The 14,507-nt window shown below is 43.2% G+C and overlaps 1 protein-coding gene across 2 annotated transcripts in view; it reads right to left on the reverse strand.

Annotated features, from left to right (window-relative positions):
* The window catches only part of LOC144668216 (NT-3 growth factor receptor-like), a 658,117-nt gene that overhangs the window by 302,869 nt on the left and 340,741 nt on the right, over positions 1–14,507 (reverse strand). For both annotated transcript variants that reach the window (XM_078529980.1, XM_078529981.1), the window contains exons 9-10: positions 2,476–2,499; positions 925–995 (exon numbers count right to left, since the gene is read on the reverse strand). In XM_078529980.1, the coding sequence (XP_078386106.1) occupies positions 925–995; positions 2,476–2,499 (95 nt within the window). The remainder of the gene's footprint in view (positions 1–924; positions 996–2,475; positions 2,500–14,507) is intronic.

The following is a 14,507-nucleotide window of genomic DNA, read 5'->3' on the forward strand; positions in this document are numbered from 1 at the left end:
TGAGTTTCTTTTCTCTTGAGAAAAGAAAGCTGAGGGGTGACCTAAAAGAGACCTAAAGAAAGTGAATAGAGAGAGAATGTGTCCTCTTCTGGGGGAAAAGCATAACTAAAGGTCATCAATATAAGATAGTCATCACAAAATCCAATAGTGAATTCAGAAGAAGCTTCATTATCCAGAGCGCTGAGAATATGGAACTCACTACAATAGGGAGTGACCGAAGTGAATAGTATAAATGCATTTAAATTGAAGCTAGACCAGCATATGAGGGAGATGGGAATAGATGGTCACAATGGTGGATTTAGATGAAGAAAGATGGGAGGAGGCTGAATGGCCTGTTTCTGTGCCATAAATCCTTTGGAATCTAACTCAGACCTGGACCTACAGCAAACACTCCACATGGGTCTAACTTTGCTCATTAGCTCCCCGCATCGTACAAAAATGAATGGAGGTCAATGAAAATTGGCTGGTAGTTGAATTGAAATGTTGGAAAAACGTGAAGAACAAATCAATGGAAAACAGAGTGAAAACAGAAGTGTGAGAAGCAGTAATTCCACTTCTTAACAAGGAACCTGATTGCATTAATGTGTATTCTGTTGCCTATGATCCTCAGGCTTATTGACAAAGTGCTCTTTTCAACCCACTAAGCTGGACATTTGGGGAGCTCCTGGGGGAAGTTAACGTGATTTGATATCAGAACCGACAAACATCAACAGGAAGATCCAACTTGACATTTCAAATTTAAAGAATGGCTGGTAAGATAAAAGGAGCGACTTCAAATGCTTTGTCCTTGAGTGTCCAAAGGGAAGGATGTACCTGAAGAGATCCCATTCATTCTTTGCTGCTTTGAGTCCATCGGATAATCAATGAGATTGACATCTTTCAGCTAAATGACAGCACAGTAATTCTGCTTAAAGAGGTACTCACGCCAAAAGTGTCTCCCTCGGGCTTGTGGGTTACACTGACTGGAGGGCCTGTTGTTACTTCAAATGATGGAACTAGAGAAAGAGATCACATGGTTACTCAGAGTGCCAGAGAATCAAGCCAGTACTCACAAACAATTCCAAATGCACTTCTTAAACTCTACCTCAACAGTTCTCTCACTCTCCCTTTAAAAGGCTGCAGTGAAGCTTCCAAAATAACGTAGAGAAGACAATGCGGGGCATTGGGCTGGCAACAGAGGCTCATATTGGCCTAAACCCAATTGGTTTATTTTCAAACCCAGAGTTGGACCTGATCTATGTATGTAATTTGCATACAGATCTGCAGTACTACTGATAATAATTGGAAATTTTGATAAATAGATCTGACAGGAGCAGGCTCATACATATCCTGAGTGCCTCTCCCCAGGTAGTGCGCTATTTTCTCAAACAATACTGGGTGGAACTTTCAAGATGCAGGTCTTCACAGTAATTAGATGATTCTTGACAACAAGTCAGGTATTCCTGAGTAATTTGAGCAGACTCATCCTTCAAATATCAGGGAATTACTGTCCCAATTGGCATGCGTGGGTGAGATACATATGGATTAGATACAGAGTGAAGCTCTTTCTGCACTGTCCCATCAAACATTTTGAGATAAGTGCAACATGAGCTAGATACAGATGAAAGTGTACTTTGCATTTTCTCATGAAATACTCCTGGGTCGGGTGCAGCACAGGTTAGAAACTGTTCCAAATGCAAATTGCCTGATTGTGCACATCTTGTTCCTTTATGTCACTGTCCTCCTGCCTGAACACTTACTGAATGCTCTCTACTTTAATGCCAGTGTGCTTTTTGCTGAATTGCTGCTTTTCCCCTCACTCTCCAGTCACTGGTAGCTGACTCATTGGCACTTCAATGGATACCAATAATCTTTCTTGTGCAAACCAACAAGAATGCGCCTGACTGACAATGGAAGGAAACTTCACCTGTACAATAAGCTCTCCATCCCCAGAGAGCAAACCACGTGTTAATGGGAGAAATTGCAGAATATGGCGTTAACGCAACCAGTTAACCTAACCAGGCTAATGGCAGGAGCATAGCACCAAGCCGACAACAGCCCATGAGTGGAGAGTGGTGTGGGGAGGCGGGGGAAACAATAATTTGGGAAATCTATAATTAGAGCATTGTCTCATTCTCTTACATCCCCACTCTTCCGCATCCTTGTCACTTTCCTAAACTTATTATGTAATATTAGTTGCATTAATTTATTAAAAGGGTACTGCCATCATGAACAAGTGATGGGTAATCATTCTTATATAATGATATGCATCAACAAATCATTGTGTCCCTGATATGTGATGCCACTAGATTGAGACGGTGCCAATTTAGTAATTAATATCATTGCTATAGTCCTTTGTTTTATAGTGACCTCTGCGCTTTGGCACACAGAGTTACATAACAAGTAACCTTTCTGGAATATGCTGTTCACAAACATCAATTCTCTTCAAAGCACCATGTGGGTACAATTCAAACTTAGCAACAAAAATATACTTACTATAAAAGGGGTTCTCAAGGATTTCTGCAGAGAGGAAAGAGAAAAGGAAAACCATTAGTTTAAAAGAGATGGTCTGTGGGTAACAGCATTGGGTTGACACTGCGGGGTTCAATGTGAAGCTGCAGTTAACTTGGAGCTAAATCTGTCAACATGTACAGGACCACAAATTTATTACCAACTGCACATTGAAGTTCTCCATTTTACTAACTGTGGCTCTCAAGGGCACTGCTGCAGAGAAGGTAACATTTGTCACTGCAGCATGCAGCCTATCTGCCAGGCCAGGTCTTTCCACTGCTCTTTAAAGATATGCTCAACTTAATCTTTTAATACAATTCTAACTCTCTGGAGACAGAGAGCTTTTAAGTCAGAAGTTATGCTTTCCTTTTGAAACATCTCATCACTGGCTCTGCTCTCAGACCAGTGCCAACAGGAAGCTGAACCTGTCATACAAATACTTCAGGGAGCGCAGGCAGATCTACAAAACATCCTTTGGGGTGCAATGCCTCCTGACCCATGCCCAACTCCCATTGGTATTGTTCCGACCCCCAGCTGAGGTTACACTGGACAAGCCTGATCCCAGAGTGGAACCCAGCTTGATAGATTCTGACTTTTATTTGTTTGTTTAGATACGTGGAGAGTAGCTACTGAACAGAGTCACAGGAATCAGCTGATGAACATTGAACAAAAGAATAAAACATTTATTAAACAAGAAAAGATGAAGTATATTACAATGCTTCTTCACCCACAACTATACCTTTACAGATATATACAGATTTGTAAGGATAACACAAGATACGAAAACTATCTTATGCTCTAATGTTCACAGTAATTGCACAGTCCATGTAACCCAATTGGCAACCTGTGGTCAGACACACCACACTCTGAAACAAAGTGACAGATGCCGCCCTAGACAGATGCTAAGGATCTCTCCTCAACACCCCCCGGACATTTATCACACCATGAGCCGACCAGTCTCTCTGAACTCTGTCTTTCACATGAGGGTTTCTAATCTCCACTTTCCAAGAGCTTGCCTTGGAATCTTCTCCCAAACCGATGCTTTCTCTTAGACACCTTCCGAAAGGGGTCACCTCTAGGGTTTCAAACGCTCCTTCTGATGTTCCTCTTCCCTGGATCGCCACATGCATTCAAGCTGCCTTCCACGCACTCTCTCTCACTGACTCAGCTGTCTATAGTACCACTGCTTCACATGCTCATAGCAAAGAGTTACAGACCTTCAGTTATCTCTTTGGACCTTCTGACCTCTTGCAAGCTGTTCTCACTTTAAATCTGTTTTCTGCAGCTTTTGTCTCTTTAAACCTGAAGCTTGGAGCCTTTCTCTCTGCCCCTCACTCTTAATTTCGTTTAACAGGACCTTTTCCAGGTTTCTGTCCTTCCTTTGACTAGAAGGTCTGCTTGGCACTTTCTCCTGTTCCACTCCTCTTGATTTTGGAGTCACTTCTTTAGCTTGGGACTTGCTATCTGTCCCTTTTGCTCCAGTTTCTTCTGGCAGCTACTATCATATAAAACTTACAAATATAACTTACTTAAACTATCCCTATTTCCTAACAGTATTTAGTCACAAAGAGCCAATGCGGGAGTTTCTGCTGCCACCAAGTTTTCCGGTTGGTCTATCGTGAATGGCAAAAATGGTTCTTGCTACCTTAAAAATATATCCAAAATGAATACTGCAACTATTCAAGCCTAGAAGCAGAATTAGGAATGGTTGCGATGATTGAAGGCTAACACCAGGGAACTGTCCGACTCTAATCTGGCAACCTCCAACATGAAAGTTTTCTTAATTCCTCTGTGACTGGGTGGAATTTTCCACCTCAAGTGGGCATGGGGTGGCAAGAATATGGCACTACCCATCCCAAGATTCTGCTACACCTTCTGCTGATCCATCACCTGTGACTGAGGTGTGACCCGATGACCAATGGCTAGCCAAGTAACAAGGAAAGAATGGGATGTAATGGTCTGTAAAACAAGAGTGCTGGAAAGGTACAACAAAGTATAAAGCATCAGGGAAAGAAAAGATTGGGTCTCGCCTAGGAGGATTGAGTTTAATTTTCCTGTGCTTGGCACTCAAGATAACATATTAACAGACACAAAGTAGAGATAAAAGGGAAACTGTATTCCCCCACCTACCAATTCCATTGCCATGGAGTTCTTCCCCCGAAGACAGCGGTGTGCATGCACCTACAATTTGGGCAGGTAATTAAGCAAGTAGGGAAGGGGAGTTTTTCCAGCCTTCCTGCCTCAATTTCTGTCGGTTTGCCAGAGGGACTCAGGCATATGGGGCAGGATTTTGTGTCTCGAGTCGGGACCATGATGTCAGGGTCCAATGCGGCTCCCAACCCTGCACTGTGTGGGGAACAGATTAGTGGCCAGACTAAGGATGGTGGACAGGCTCTCAAAGCTGCAGGACCAATAGGAGGCCTAGCAGTGAAGGAGCTGTAACTTGCCGCAGGTAAGGGATGGAGAGAGGATGCCTCTAACCCTCAGCATCTTAGCAAGATCTGAAATAAAAATGGTGACAGCTCGGGAGGCACCATTGTGGAGGGGGATCCCCAGCAAAGAGCGGCCTGTAGCTGCAGCTGTGGCCTGGTGTCAGGGGGTGTCTCACGCCAGGAGGCTGCCTTCAGGCCGTTACTATGTGCCTGGCACTGCTCCGATAACTGGCCTAATCTTACCTCAATTAGCTACCCGCTGCTTGTGCGATGGTGCCGGCATACCACACAACAGCCAGGGGCACAAAATTACCCACCCTGCCCCCATATTGGGCCAAAAGTCCTGCCCAGGGGTTCCTGGAGAACTTGCCACTGGCCTTAAAACCTGCCCTATCCATTCAGGTCAGCAGACCTGAGAGAGATGTGATATTACAACAAAATAAAAACACAAAAATATAATCATTTCAAAGTGGCCTATCACATTCTCTGAAATGATGTTGCCCACTAACTGATATGGGATAACAGTCACAAGGTGCCATGATTACAAGAAATGTGAAGTACTGTACACTTTATACAGTTTTGTCCAGTCTGCAAAAAAAAAGGTTTAGAGACATAATGGTGATGCAACTCAAATTTGACAGGGCTTGTGTGGCAAGGAACACAGTATGGCATGTATACCAGTGGGCTGATTCTTTACTGCCTTTTATCACTCTGGCTGATGTGAGGGAGGTCTTGTGGTGCAGTGGGTAGTGTCTCTGCCTCTGGGCCAGAAGCTCCAGGTTCAAGTCCCAGTTCAGGACTTGATGGCCACGGAAAGTGCACTCATAACCTGGCCAAACAGGTTGATTGTCAGCTTGTAAATCCTTCCGATACGCCCAATGGCAGTCGATAAGAGCAGGAATGAATCCTGGTCAGCCATACTCTGCAGAAGGCAATGGCAAAGTATTCTGCCAAGCATAATCATGGGCTAATCCAATGGAAGTCCATGGCCCCCCTCTTGGGGTATGGTACCTGAAAGAGGAGGAGGAGATCTCTAACATGTCAGTGAGGACAGGTGTGACCGTGATGGTTAGTGTGCCACATAAAGTCTGGACTCCTCTGAAAATGTTTGTTGAAGCAGCCCAGAAATTCTTATGTAGCTTCTTGTAAGAAACAGGAGCTAATGAAGACTCTCCTCACAAAAATACTCTCATTAAAACAAAGCACTCTTCACGCACAACAGGTCAATCAGCACCTGAAGAAGAAAGGAAAAATAATAAAATAAAATAGTCTTGCCAGACCTTTGCAAATCTCCAGTGAAGCCTCAAGTTGGTGTTCAATTCTACACACCACTCTTTAATAAGGGTGTCAGAGCACTAGAGAGAGTACGGAGGAGGTTTATCGGGAGGTTGTCATGTGGAGGGACTGAAGAAGCTAGAATTGTCCTCCTCAGAGCAGAGAGGAGGGGAGGCCTAATAAACCTTTTGTGGGGTTCTGGGGGAGAAACTACTTCCTCTGGCATGTGGATGGAGAACCAAAGGTCAAATTAAAATAATTAGTAAAAGAAAAAGGAAAAGGAGGAATTGATTCACACAGAGGGTTTTTCAGATCTGGAATGCACTACCCACAATGGCAGTGGAAAGAAATTCCATACAATTATTAAAAGAAAACTATTGGATGTGTCATTGAAGAAGACTAATTTGCAAGGTTATGGATAATAGGCTGGAATGTGGGACTAAACTGGAGAGCTTTCAGAGAGCTGGCACAGGCATAGCAGGCCGAATGGCCTTCTGTGCTGTATGATTCTATGGGTGGGACTTCCCAGCCCTGTCACAGTGGGCTCCCCCATGAGGTGGATGCGACAGGCCCTCCTAAAGTCCTTGGACTTGAGCAGGACCGGAAGATCCCACTGGCGGCTGGGACTGGAAAATCCCGGCCTACATTTCTAACCAATCTGTATTGCACTTGCAGCATTTCGTGTACTTGGCTGAGATTCCCAAAGGTCCTGATCTTTATCTTTACATTTAGGTTGGCTAACCTATACCAGAAAAACAGAAGATGAACCGAGCATCCTGGCATTATCAAAGGTGAAACAGAGGATGAAATCAATCAGAGAAGGAAAATTTAGCAGCAGGATTCTGAATTATAAAGGATAGAATTCTGTCATAAATGATAACCGAATGCAGTCACAAGTTACAATTATAATCTCCACAGCTGTGAACATTAAAACAATTCAAATTAGATGAATTAAGATGAGCTACATCGGGTGGATTATATTTGCTGAGACATTGTACTTCAACTGTCTCTTTGAGACAGGAGCTTTGTTTGAATATCAGATCGGAGTTTTGTGTTTTCATTAAAATACCAAACAAGCAGAAGACTTGGTGCAGTAAGCACCGGACTGGATTTTTCTTATCCTCACACTTATCACAACCAGAATTGATTACTTCAACTAGCCCTCACTGGCCCTCTCATCCTCTGTAAACCCTCACTAATCCTTCTGTGTTATTGTACAGTACATCCCTCTCGCCCATCACCCGTCTTCACTGACCCACATAGTTTCTGCTTCCCCCAATGCGTCCAATTTAAAATTCTTGTCTTCCTCTTCAAATCTCCAATGCCCTTAATTCTCCCTGTCTCTACAACCTCCTCAACCACAGTTCTGAGCTTACCCCCATCAGGTCTGTGGCCTCTTCAGCACTCCTCCCCCCTCCAACTTTGTCCCACCATTGACGGCAGGAGCCCTCAGTTGCCTTGGCTTGTTCACAGGAACTCCATCGTTAGAGCCCGCTGCTTCTCTGTTCCTCTTTAAAAACCCTCTCCAAACCCATTTTTTTGCTCGAGGCTTCACTCACCTCATCTAACTTACGGTTCAATTACTGTCCCCCATATTATTCCCTTGTAAATCACCTTGGGATGTCTTGTACATTGGATAATATAATAATCACATAATTGCTAGTTGTTGGTAGTGCAACAGGAACAAGTTTTTTACAGAGTCTAGTCTGCTACACTCAGGGATATTAAATATTCCCAACTCTCAGCTGAGATGAGACTAACCCTAAATCTGTGAAACAAAAAAGTTAGTTTGACCAAACACTCTGGTTACCAACCTTCCAGGATTGGCCTGGAGTCTCCAGGATTTAAAGAAAAGCTGCTCCTATTAGCCAATGCACAAGGACTGGTGGACACAGATTTAAGGTTTTTGGGCAAAAGATGCTAGGGGAGGTGTGAAAAATAACTTTTTAATGTAGTGATAATCTGGAACTCACTGCCTGTGAGGGCGGTAGAAGTAAAGACAATGATTTCAAATTGGACAGGTACTGGAGAGAAATAAACTTGCAGGCTACAGTGATAGAGTGGGGGAACGGAACTGACTGGGCTCTACAGGGAGCTGACATGGACTCAATGGACCAAATGGCCTCCTTCTGTGCTGTTATAACTCAATAAAGACGAATCTCCTGAACATGACTGCAAGCAACTAAGGTTATTGGGGCACAATTTTTTTCATTTCTTTGAACACCTTTATTCATTAGTTAGAAAAATATTGGAAATAAGTTTAAAAAAAGACTGACAGTCAGGAATCAAACCCTCAGAAAATAAAGAGTCTGTACCCTCTCCGATTGGCAGTGCTTCATGAAGAGCAACATTTTGGATAACTATAAGTGGGATCGACGGGGCGGGAAGTTGCAGAGGAGAAGAAAATGTCATAAAACATCTCAGAATACATCCAACCAGAGTCAGCAACCCTTCCAAAAGCATTGTCAGTTCTTTACATTAGAAAAGCTTGGCTTTGGAGCTTTGGCTGGTTAGCAACAGTGCTTCCAGCTGTCATTCTGGATGCACAAGGATGAAAACAGCTTGAAACTCAGACCTACTTACTGGTTTTTTAAATAAAACTGCTGGAAGCTTTATCAACCAAAAAAAAGGGGGCTTCCTTTGGACATTGCTGTTTGCAGTGAAAGAGAATGCTCAGGCTGGTGGTTGTTTCCAGTAGCGGTGAAATGCTGAAGCCCTTTCTGAGAACCACATTGTGAATATAAAATGGATTTGGTGCAGCAGCCTCTTACACACGGCTTTGCAGCACTGACCTCGTATCAAGCTATGGGAATAAAAGACTATGGGCCTTTTAACTCCCTGACACAGTTTAATCATTCAGTTTAGCACTGAAGCTCTGCACTTTCCCCCTTATTTTTATGCAGTTCAGCAACCATTGAAATTGCAAACCTTCTAGATCATGGCTTACTCAGTCTCACCAGGTGCCTGTCTTCCCTGAAGGTAATACTGTTCTTTTCTCCAGGTGTGTGATATTTGTCATTGTCTCCTGACAATTGCTGGGCTCTCAATTAGAGTCCTGTTGCAGCAAATACTGCAGTTACATCATATCCCCTTTATGTCCCTGGGCTGCCCAATGACTTAAAGACAATGAAGCCAACCTATTGACCACAAAAGGACCACATAGATGCCTGGCGGTGTGGCCATTTCACTGGGTTCCTCTGATAGAAAGTGCCACAGCAGCAAATCTGAACACTCCCACCAGTAACACTTAGTTCATGTTGTTTTCGGCTGTGTGCGAATGAAACTTTCACTTGGCCTTAAGTTAAGTAATACATTTTCACTCCACCTGCAGCACTGCATTATAAATAGGGCAACTCACACCTATGAAAATGGCCTCAGTGGACAAAAATTATGGGCTGGATTTTACAGAAGAAACAGTGCTGCAGCCAATAGTGCTCACAATTATTTACATGCAAATCAAACAGTAACTTCCAGTAACTGCACATGTGCAGTTAAACACGGAAATCAAGAAGTTATATTGTCTACCATGTTCTGTTCCACCAAAGGGTGTGTAATAACTGAGAGACTCCTCCTCCTCCTTTGTGTACCATGCCCTAAGAGGACATTCATGGACTTCCATTGGATTGGTCCACGATCATACTTGGCAAAGTACATTGTCTTCTGCAGTATGGATGACCAGGAAACTTTGCCGGTTCCGAAAAAGAGTCATATTGGACTTGAAACATGAACTTGTTTCTCCCTCCACAGATGCTGCCAGACCTGGTGAGTTTTTCCAGTACTTTTTGTTTTATTTCAAGAAACTCTTCCCGCTGTTATTGCCTGCCGTCAGGCATGTTGGAAGAATTTACAGGCTGATAATCAACCTGTTCGGCCATGTTATGAACACACCTTCCGTTGAACCCAGAGCTTCTGGCCCAGAGGTAGGGATGCTACTCACTGGGCCACAAGACCTCCTGCTCAGAGACTCACCATTCAAATATATAGATCAACGTAAAGTTGCTGTAAATAAGCAATAAACTCACCAGTAAATGTTGGGAAACATCCATTTCAGTGCAAGTAGCCTTTTCAAGGCATGTTAAGTCCTAATTACTGCCAAGCAATCTGATTCTGGCCCTATCATTAACTCTGTAACATCCTCCAGCCCAACAACAAAAACCCTGCCCCCCCTCCCCACATAGCAATGCACTTCAAACTTCATTCGTTATGAGGTGATTTTAGATATCAATAAAGAGCTATATAAAAAGAAAATTCTTTTTTGCTTCGTAGATTTAACTAATACATTACTCATATTCTCTATTGACCAGCTATGTGGGAGCCAAAACATGTCACACCTCTCGTACAGAGAAATGGTTCTCAGCCACCCACAGGTCATGATTCTACTTACGTTATTTCATGCCCTATATTACTGCACTGGTCTCTTCCCACTGAAGAAAAATTAAAGTCAATTTAATGGAAGCTTTAAATACCTCTCAGGCTGCACCAAGGTGAGATCATACCTCATTTCAAATGTTCAGAGCCTCAAAGGTAGTACAACATAAAGCCTAATTAAAACTCAAATTCATTGATGTCAAAGCATTTCAAACCCTACAATTCAATTCCTGTCACATGGCCATCCAGGTGACACACTTACTCCTGCCACTAAATCTCATGTAAAATTCATCCTTAAATGTAAATTCAGACATCTCTTAACTTCGGGCCACATCTTACTATATGTGACTTTCAAATTCCTGTCTGCACTAGGTCCTTTGGTTCTTGGAAAGTGAAGTTTGAATTTAAGCAGCCTTTCCATCTCAAGGTTCCCAAGTGTTATTGAGGAATAAATTAAGGTTTATTTGGATGGCAAAACGTGAAGATGTACGCTCTAAAGAACAAGCCTTCCATGCAACAAATATGTCCCTGCTGGGTGTGTTTTCACCAGGGTGGGGGGACATGTAAAACATCTCCTGCCTGCCCTTAGGCCTAGGCCCAGAACTGCCCAATTAAGTGGCAATTAAGGGCCTCAATCTGCCTCCACTGCCATAAAACGCAGGGAAATAGCAAGCGGGCCCGAGTGCAATTGCCGTTTTTGAAAAGGTTTCGTTGAAAAGGCAGGAAGGGAGGGACACATCAATGGGTGGGTGGGTGAGTGGGCAGGGGGGGAGGTGGTGGAAGGGAGGTGGGGAGGGGGGTGCCTTGTGCACATTGGGGTCACCCCTCAAAAGATGTTACCCTCCCCCCCCACCCTCATTCCTCGCCGCCTAGTCTCCAAAACCTGGCTCCCCACTTCACTCCCCCGGCCCTCCCTAGGCTCTCAGATCCCTAACCGCCCTAAACCCACAGGACGTAACTCTCTCCAGTGACCATCGCGCCTCTTCCTGTGTCTCCTTGCAGTCCCTGGAGCACCCACCGCCGAGCTCTGATGGTACTGGGCAGAGGTCCAAACTTGAGCTTGTTTAGCCCATCCCGAGTGTGTTATTGCTGCACAGGAGGCTTTTTAAAAGTCGTTCTATTCGGGATCAACTTTCCTTCCGGGAGGGATGGGGTGTGAGCAGTACACACCCCCCATCCACCCTGTGAAAGCCAGTCCGCTAATTCTCCCCTCGGTTCCTAATCAAGGTCATTCATAAGTAAAGTGAAGAGCAACAATTCCTGGGATTTATCGCTCAAAAATCCAAGAATGTTCCTTTTATTTCAATTCCCTGCCTCCCACCTCCCAACCAGTTTCTATCCATGCTATGAGACTCTCATTCAGTTTTTCTCTGTTTTAGCTTGTGTAAAACATTAATAAATCCCATGCATGAAACACTCGTCTAACCCCTTCTAAGTTAAGGCCACTTCACTAATTGCTCATCTTCCCTGTCTCACAGGTATTTTACCTTAGTTCTCTCTCCTTCTATCACTGTGCCTTCCTTCCTTGTCCCTTGGCTCTGCATTCCCTTCCCGCAATGTGAAAAGAAAAACAAAATACTCCTTCAGCAATTCCAACACAACTTTTTCCTTAATTATCTACAATGGCTTAAATTTAAAAGCATTTAAAACATTTCCCCTTCTGGGAAACAATGAATGCTGAATATGTTGATTGATCCCACACAATTTAACAAATATTCCCAAATCAGCCCTTTTGTAATTTGCTATAGATTCTGAGCAACCATGCCAGCTGTCTAGCAGTCTACATGGAGTTCAGAATGATATTTAAAAATAGCCACATAATGGATATCCAGAGGACAGTCTTTAGTTTTTAAACTGACAAACTGGGGAAATTGTGCAGGGCATGGGATGAGAGTAGCATTCACGAGGATACAGCTGCAAGACATCTGGCTACACATTCATTACTAAACAATTAAGAAATATCTAATGAAATTCCTCCATCACGATCACCATAAAATGTTCAACCTTGAGCTAGCTCTACGTGACTCTGCACAGAGCCCATGCCTACACAATCAGGAATCGAGTTCAGATTCTGCAAGCTATGCAACATATTTATTCAGTGCACCCAGGGCTACAGTAAGAGACAGAACCCCGAATCCTGCCACTCTGCACCCTGTTCCAGTCCTGGGTAGCTGCCACTCTATATTGTGATAAGCTGCCAACCACAGGAAAAAGATAATTTTATAAAACTCATAGATCATGTATCATCCCTGGATTTGAAATAATACCAATGATCTGGAGAATACCAGTTACCCTAATCTTCTTTACTTATTTTTATCCCATTATTTTCCTTTTAATTATTGTGCTCACTGAGGTTTGGGATATCATCGTGGGATTGGAATACATCTACACAATCTGCGCCAGGATTAGGTACAGCAAGGGTTAGACTAAACAGAAAATTCCCTGTATGCAGTCCCATCTCGGTCAGGCACAACATGGGTTAGATTCATCGCCCTCTTTACTGTGGCATCAAATACTTCCAAGTCAGCTATTGCACTGTTTAAATACAGAGCAAGACTAATCAAACACTCCCAGGTCAGGTATAGCATGGATTAGATTCAGAATTCCTGTCTTTGCACCTTAACCCCAACCTTATAAGTGTGAGATATTTCCATTTCCCAAACCAGACATCCACTTTGAGTGATATTATATGTTACAATTGCGAAATTCAGGCCAGGTTTGAGAGTTCAGGTCGCTCTCACTGCATTTTACTTCAGAATTGTACAACTGGTGGAGAAAGGTGATTCATCCCATCGATTTAGGTTAGATTCTAGCCAATGGTGCCCCTGCAATTTATACATTTTTGGTATGACTGCATATTGAAAATAATATGTACAGCTCTGGGAACTGCTGTGAAAGAATATTATAGCTACTGAATGGATATAGAAGGTAATAACCAGTAGGATTCCGAGGGTGAATGGATTATGAGTGGTTACCCCAAATTGGGCATGTTCTCACTGGTAAAGGGAGAGGTGTCGGTTTTAGGATTCTAAAGAGACTAGATATTGTAGAACATGATAAGCTGTTTCACCTTACCCAAAACAGTAGTACAAAAGGACACAGCCTGCACTTGAAGTGAGGGGGGGTGTGGGGTGGTGGACAGAAGATACAAAGCTAATCTGGAACCATTCTCAATGACTGAGTGGTAAACCTACAGAAGAGGTTAGCTAGGGAGATGGTGGAAGCAGAGAGTATTTATTCATTCAAGTACAAATTGGTTAGATTTATTTCAAAAAAATATTTTTGGATATGGATGAGTAATTTAAGACATGATACAGAATAAGTGCAGCACATTTGGGAGGAACAAGTGATTTTGGACCTATGGATCCCAAAGCTTTCTACCTTATGTCCTAGTCTGTTGTAGACTAATTTATCAATTGCCAAAATTAGTTCTCGCCTCCATTATTGTTCTACCATCCTGGTAGTCGCATGGTACAAGGCAAACCAGATGGACCTTGGTCTTTTTCTGTCTAGAAATTCCTTTTCCTATTCCCCAATCATTGGGTCAAATGGTAATGGGCTCCCTGTCCTCTTTGAACTCTGCCTTGTAATCAGCTTCAGAGTTGTATGACAATAGTTCAGTCCAATTGTTCTGCTCATTTCCCTCACTCGAGGGCCACATCTACAGAGCCTGGTGTGAGGGGAATTCAAATATTGTCAGTCTGAGGTACACAGCTGAAAGCTGGTTACAGAACCCAACAACTGACTGGTCTGAATTAATACCTTGATTGATTTTGGTCAGCTTGGATGAAACTATATCATAGCAAAATAAAAGCAAAAATCTCAGTGTTTTGTGAGAAGGAAAGTAGTTCCTCTTGTAGCTATTTCCCTTCAAAAGTACATGTGTTTTTAGCTATTCTTCACTTACAGGCTTTAATTCAATTGGGAAAGGGGGAAGAAGTG

The sequence above is a fragment of the Cetorhinus maximus genome, chromosome 26, assembly GCF_964194155.1.
Source record: "Cetorhinus maximus chromosome 26, sCetMax3.hap1.1, whole genome shotgun sequence".
NCBI lineage: Eukaryota > Metazoa > Chordata > Chondrichthyes > Lamniformes > Cetorhinidae > Cetorhinus > Cetorhinus maximus.